Below are 7712 nucleotides of genomic sequence, written 5' to 3'. Positions count from 1 at the left end.
AGCCTCTTTGCTGTTATCCAAGGTGCCCTTCCCCAGTGCGCAGCTTCCCGTCTTCCCTTCTCCGGCAGGTTTTGCCTGGTTACCTGAAAGAAGCCTCTTTGCTGTTATCCGAGGTGACCTTCCCCAGTGCGCAGCTACTGATTAAAGACACAAAAGATCAAGAGGATATAACCAGGGTCAACATCTAGGCACCAAATTTTAGACCTGCAAAACATATAAAATAACACTTAACAGAACTGAAGAAAGAAATAACACCACAATAGTGGTAGGAGATTTCAACATATCATTATTACCAAGTTATAGATCAACTCAAAAGAAACTCAGCAAAGATACAGAAGATCTAAACTATACAATCAGCCAATTCAACCTTTTGGGTGTAGTCACGGTATTACACTCAACTAAAACTCAATTCACCTTCTTCAAGGGCACACAGTACATTCTCCAGAATTAATCAGATATTAGGACACAAAGTAACACTCAACAAATTAAGAAACACTGAAGCAGTGCAAACTATTTCCTCAGACCACAATGCCATAAAACTGGAAATTAACCACAGGAGAGTAAAGCTTATAAAACTACCCCTGTGGACACTGAATAACTCTCTGCTAGAACACAATTGGGTTATAAAAAATAAAGAAAGAAATGAAAGTTTCTTGAAACAAACAAAGATGAAAATACAACATACAAAATCTCTTGGATGCTGCTAAGGCAGTACTCAGCTGGCAGTTCATAGTAATAGGCACACACATAGAAAAGGAAGAAGGAAGTAAAAAAAAAAGAAGAAGGAAAATAAACTGTCTAACTCAACACCTTCACCAAATAACAATCTAATCCTACAGCCTCTAGAAGAAAACAATAAATTACAAGGACGTGTACTGAAATCAGTGAGATAGAAAACAGAAACACAATTGAAACCATCACTAAGACCAGGAGTTGGTTTTTTGAAAGGGTCAATAAAATTGACAAACCTCTGGCAACCTAAACAAATGGAAAAAAAAAAAAAGAGAGAAGACACTAATAACTCAATTAAGAAATGATAGAGGTGACAACATGATAAAATCAGATGAAATTAAATCCATTAATGTTGGAATACTATGAAAATCTATACTCTGATAAATTAGAAAACCTAGAGAAAATGGACAAATTCTTGAAACTCATGCATTATCAAGATTGACAAGGGCAGATTTAGAACACCTGAACAAACCCATTACAAAAGAAGAAGTTTAAGAGGTCATTAAAAGAATTCCCCATAAAAAAAGTCTTGGACCAGATGGTTTCACAGCTGATTTCTACTAAACATTCAGAGAGGATCAATCTATCACTGATTATACTTAAAATATTTCAAAATACACAAAAAGAAGGAATACTCCCAGAGTCATTCTATGAAACAAGCATAACCCTGATACCAAAACCAAGCAAAGATATTGCCAAGGAAGAAAACTATGGATCAATATCTCTCATAAATATAGATGCAAAAATCCTTAACAAAATCCTAGCCAATAGAATCCAAAAGCACATCAAAAAATAATTTATCATGACCAAATGGGATTCATAATGGGTATGCAAGGAAGAGTCAACATAGGAAAAATAATCAAAGCAATTCACCACATTAACAAAGCAAAAAACAAGAATCATTCTGCAATTGATGCAAGAAAAGGCAGTTGAAAAGAATCCAATACCCTTTCCTGATAAAGACACTCAGCAAAATTGGAATAGAAGGGAATTTCCTCAACATAGTGAAAAGTATATATGCAAAACCAAGAACCAATATCATTTTCAAAAGAGCAACACTAAAAGCATTATCCTCATGAACAGGAGGACAAGGATATCCACTATCGCCACGGCTATTTAATATCATATTGGAAGTGCTTATTAGGTCAATACAAGAGAAGAAAATAAAAGGCATCCTGATTGGTAAAAAGATGGTAAAACTATTGCTCCATGCAAATAATAAGATAGTATACACAGAAAACTCCAAGGACTCAGCAAAAAACCTATTAGGGCGAGTAGACCAATTTACTAAGAGTGGCAGGATATATGATCAATATCCAAAAATCAGTGGGATTTACTCTACAGTAACAAAGAGAACTTGAGAAGGAAACCACGAAAGCAATACCATTTACAAAAGCCAACCATAAGTCGAGATACTTGGAAGTTAACAACTTGAGATTCAAAAGATGTACAAAGGGGTAGTAACAAAAACAGCATGGTACTGGTACAATGACAGGCACTTAGACAATGGAACAGAACTAAGAACCCAAAAATAAACCCATCTATGTATGGTCAACTAATATTTGACAAGGAAATAAAGCCTACAAAATCGGGAAATGACATCCTCTTCAATAAATGGTGCAGGCAAAAGTGCACTGCAGCCTGTGGAAAGCTGAAACAGGATCCACATCTCACACCATACACAAAAATCAACTCAATGAGCATCAGAGACCTGGGAGTAAAGCCAAAAACTATAAAGTTAATTACAGACAAACTGGGATCAAGCTTAAGACAGTTGAGTCTCTAGTATAAAGAGACTGACAAATACCGACAGAAATGCAATCTGGAGAGGATAAAAGGGATGAATGTGACCTTTTAAAGATTAAATCCCTGTGTGCATCAAAATTTTTTACAATAGAATGAAAAGTAAACCTACTGATTGGGGAAAAAACATTTCTCAATACCATTTTAGACAAGAGTCTCCTGCCAAAAGTCTACAGAATCCTATCGGACCTCCACAACAATTACAAAATAAGTAAATGACATGGAAGATTTTCACAGAAGATATTCAAATGGCCCACAGACACATGAAGATGCTCCAAATCACTGGCAATAAGGGCAATCAAATAAATGAGATACCATCTCACCCCAGTGGCAGTGGCAAAGTTTAACAGGACAGCAAATAATAAATACTGGAGAAGACGTGCAGAGATAGGACTCTTATACATTGTTGGTGGGATTATAAAATGGTACGATCACTCTAGAAGGCAGTTTGGTGTTCCCTTAAGAAGGTAAACAAAGAAATTCTATATGATCCATGTATTCCACTATTTAGAATATACCCTGAGAGAATACGAACCGAGGAACAAATGGAGATTTGCACACCAATAGTCATAGCAGCGTTAATCACCATTGCAAGAACGTGGAAACAGCCCAAATGTCCAACCACAATGGAATGGATTGAGAAATTATGGTACATTCACATGATTCACTATGCAGCACACAGGAGCAATGATTTTGTAAATCACTACCAACCTGGGAGGAACTGGAGAGCATTATAAACAAACTCAGTCCTATAAGGACAAATACTGCATAGAAGAACTATTGTAGACCATGACTGAGAATCCAAGGGAGGTAGTAAAGGAGTGTAGATGGATGAGGTGGGGTAGGGTGTGAGAGGTTAATCATACGGTCTCACAATTTGATAGGTGGAGGGGAGGGGTGAGTAAAGGAAATAGGAAAGATCTAGTGTGAAAAACAATGTATACAAACTCTGTAAGTAAACTAGTGTAAAATAAAAAAAAATTATGAAAAAAAAAAGAATCGCCTTGGTTGCTAGCTAGACAATCGCTCCAATTTATACAAAAAGATAAGCAGTGATGAAGAGGCCAGTAAGGACTGTGTCCATGCCTCCCCAAGACCGTTCAAGGGAGAAACTTAGGATCATGCTCCAAAATAACATCACAATGAGGGCTCTGCTGGGCTTTGTGGTGTGAAGAAAATATGTCACATGGACCCTCTTTGAGCTTTTGTTCTAATGTCTAATTTGAGTTTGGGTTGGTGAAAGACAGAATTTATCCTCTTTGAAAATGAACTAATATGTCTTTTGATTTGTAAATGAGTGCAAAAAAGGAGTCCTTGTATGATGCAAACAGTTACTCAGTGTCTCCTTGGAAGAAAGATTTGAAAATTTACTATTGAAAAGATGATAGTCATGAAAATATAAGGGGGAATAGCAATAGCAACTATCTTTTTTATTTTTTTAAAGCCATGTGCTCACAACTTTATTGAGTTTCAGAACCCTAAGAGCTCAAATCCATTGATTTGGATGTGAACTCTTCTGTTTTGTTGCCATCTATAGTGCAACATGGATTTCTCTAGGTCTGATCCTAATAGGCAGAGAGGAGCAAATATTTCAATGTTATATGCAATGCATGAACCCATTCACTCATTGCAGCGGATTCAGAACTCACTCTAGTTGATCCTCCAGTGGATTTTCAGACACTGTAAACCACAAGGGAGAAGCCTATTTTCCTGCCACAGAGCAGCAGTCTTTGGATTTGCAATGCAATTCCTTACTCACTATGTCACCAGAACTCCTTATGTGTCCAACTGTGCTTTTATAGTCTATAGGCATAACTAATATTATAAAACTTTTCATCTTGTGGTGTCTAGAACACAATGCAGGAGAATAAATGCATGCGTTGTTTCTCACCATCTGACCAAATCATTGAGTACTCTTCTTAGTTTAATCTCTGAATTAGAAAGGAAAATTAATTGGTGCAACTCAAGGAAACTGTCCTGACCTAATGTTACACTATCCTTTACCTGATTAACTTGATTCTGGAGAGATGTTAGGAGGCCTTCCCGTTGTTCATCTTGTCCCTTAAGGCAGGTAAGAACCAGTGAAAGGAAAGGCTGTTGACTCAAGAGAGACATACTACAAAGGAAATAACAACATGAAAATTAAGTTAGAAAGAACAGATTACTTTCTTCCTTTCCCTTGTTTGCTTTTATTTACTGCACTATTAAAATAGAGGAAGGTAGAAATAAATGGCCAAAAAAGACTTGAAAGAGTACATTCTATCTTCACAAATAAGATTAAAAGCCACTGTATTGCTTCTAAACAACTTAATATAATCTATTGTCCCATGAAAGTATTTCCAAACTGCACAGGGTGGGAAATCTGAGGAAGGATTTGAGAAAACTGTTATACATCAATATCAAAAGCTTAAACACACATCTAAGAAGGACGATCAATGTACACACAGAGTAAAATAGAAGCCTGGAAAATTTTTCTTTTAAAGACCAGGAAACAGGCCTATGTGAATGCTATGCTCTTATTTTGTTTGCTTTATTTTGTATATCAGCACCAAGTGAGGAATAATGGCAGAGTTAAGATAAGCAACCTCGGCATGAAGACACCAGCCTATGCTTACTAGAGATCTCTGGTGGCCACTCTACAAGACACACCCCACAAACCGGGCTTGCACGTAACTTTACAGGAATGTGGTAGAAATTCCATTTTAACTTGGTATCTTATTATTTTTTTTAATCAGCAGGCAAAAGCTATCAAATTTTTTTCTTAAAATAGAGTGAAGTCAAAGCTGCTTCCTTTTACACCAGTAGTACTGAGAGACATTAGTTTTGGAAGAACTCATCTGTTAAGTCTCTACAACATCACCTGTTCTCCCCTGGAATATAAAGGAACAGAAGTACCATCACCCAGTAAGAAAAGAAATTAGGTCTTCATATTGGTTAATTCCTATGGCAAAGATAATGAAATAACCACCAAGAAAACAAAAGATACAGGCCTAATTCTAGTTTTCTGGACACACTGACTGTAAATGTACTAACTGCCTCAGAGGCCAGACAGTCTAAGATTAAACCCAGTTTTATCACTTCTTAGCTGTGGGAAGTTCAGCAGCTTATATAAACCTTTCAATATTTCAGTCTCTTCTATAACAAAGGAAATAATGAGGAAAGCTGCCATGTAAGATTTCTGTGAGAATTTAATAACGATATATATATATATATATATATATATATTCAGTTCTATAAAAGTATCTGCATTTTGGAATAGCTCAATAAATGGAAGCCACTATAAAATATCATTAATTAGAAGACATGAAGCCTGGATGTTTAGGAATTTTAAGATTAAATTATGGTCATTGTTGAAATTAACTGTTTTGACTTTAGTGTGAGATTTTATTCTTTCTCAGTAACAAAGGTACTTTTCAAGCATAAGTATTTCACACTTCTTTAGAGGACATAAAATAATTTAGGAAACCATCAAACTTGATGGCTACGAAGTATCAGTAATCTGAAAAAACAGCCCTGGTGATAAAAGTATCAGTAATTCTTTCTGAGTTGAAAATGACAACAATTCTATTAGAAATCACACAGGATTTGTGGCATACACTTCCTAAACAACATGCCTCTTTATGAACTCTATGAACTTGATAGTTGTAGAGGAGCTTCAGGCCTTTTGTTCATAGAGTCACTAGGAGTCGTGCTTGACTTGAAGGCAATCATCAACAGCAACAATAAATATAAACAGGTATAAATAATGAAAAAATAAAGTATAACGACCAGACAAAATCCAGTTATGATTCAGTAGGTCTTAAGAAGGGGTCAGATGTTGGAAATGTTAACAAATACTAAGAGGGATACACTGTCAGAGCTGAGAAACTATTGGACTGGATACTATAAACTGGAACTTTCTTTAGAAAAGATCTTCCCTAACAAAGAGTATTTCCAATTTCATTTAAAAATAAAATTTCTGTGACTTGCGGGTTAATTCCCTTGAGTATTTGCAAAATGTGAGATATTCTTTTTCCTCTCACCTATAGAGACACCCTTTTGTGTCCTACCTTTTTTGTTTCTGCCTATCTCTCTCCTTCTTGGAGGAGGAGCCCAAGTGCTGTCCCTTCTCCAGCTCTTCCCCGGCAGCTTTCAACACTCTTCCCTGCACAGATGTTGGCAGCTTGGCAATCAAGGGGGCTACCAACCACACACCCCTTCGTTCAGAGGAGCTAAAAGAAGAGGCTAGTGTTAAACTCAAAGAAGAAGGCTTTATTTACTGTCACATTTAAAACAAAAACTCAAAACTACAGCTGTTAGGTATAAGCCATATAGTGTATTCTTCGATTCATTTTTATTTATATACCATCCTCTTGGTATTGTAGCTAATGTTAGATGGATCTTGGCTGAAATCAGGGAGTACCAGAGGAATGTCTATCTGTGCTTCGTTGATTATGCAAAGGCATTTGACTGTGTGGATCATAACAGACTGTGGTTGACTCTGAGAAGAATGGGAGTACCAGAACACTTGATCGGGCTAATGTGAAACCTTTATTTGGACTAAGAGGCAGTCATCAGAACAGAGCAAGGAAACACTGCATGGTTCAAAATTGGGAAGGGTATATGCCAGGGATGTATCCTATCTCCATACCTTTTCAACCTGTACACAGAACAGATCATCCGGGAGGCTGGGTTCTATGAGGAGAAATGTGGTATCAGGATTGGTGGAAGATCTATCAACAATCTGCATTATGCAGATGAGGCAACCCTGATTGCTGAAACTGAGGAGGACCTGAAGTGCTTGCTGCCGAGGGTCAAGGACTGCAGCTTTCAATATGGATTGAGGTTCAATGTCAAGAAGACAAAGATTCTCACCACTGGACCAACTGGCAGCATCAAGATGGATGGTGAAGAGATTGAGATTGTTCACAGCTTTAGGCTGCCTGGCTCCACAGTCAACCCTCTTGACACCAGCAGCCAGGAAATTAAAAGACATATTGCGATGGGAAAGTCTGCTGTTAGGGATGTCTCCAAAATAATGAAGAGCAAAGGTGTCTCTCTGGAGACTAAGATGCGTCTGATACAGGCCATGGTCTTTGCTATGCATCAGAGAGTTGGACAATGAGTAGAGAGGATAGAAGGAGAATTGATACCTTTGAGCTGTGGTGCTGGAGAAGAGTATTGAGAGTACCATGGAC

General features: G+C 37.2%; 1 protein-coding gene across 1 annotated transcript in view; it reads right to left on the bottom strand.

Annotated features, from left to right (window-relative positions):
- MED12L (mediator complex subunit 12-like) overlaps nt 1-7712 on the bottom strand; it is a 576790-nt gene that overhangs the window by 71965 nt on the left and 497113 nt on the right. The window contains exons 30-31 of the mRNA XM_006900063.1: nt 6585-6746; nt 4540-4651 (exon numbers count right to left, since the gene is read on the bottom strand). Of these exons, the coding sequence (XP_006900125.1) occupies nt 4540-4651; nt 6585-6746 (274 nt within the window). The remainder of the gene's footprint in view (nt 1-4539; nt 4652-6584; nt 6747-7712) is intronic.

The sequence above is a fragment of the Elephantulus edwardii genome, unplaced genomic scaffold, assembly GCF_000299155.1.
Source record: "Elephantulus edwardii isolate Elephantulus edwardi_28Jun2011 unplaced genomic scaffold, EleEdw1.0 scaffold00272, whole genome shotgun sequence".
NCBI classification, from domain to species: domain Eukaryota; kingdom Metazoa; phylum Chordata; class Mammalia; order Macroscelidea; family Macroscelididae; genus Elephantulus; species Elephantulus edwardii.
This window is presented reverse-complemented; position numbering and strand designations above follow the sequence as displayed.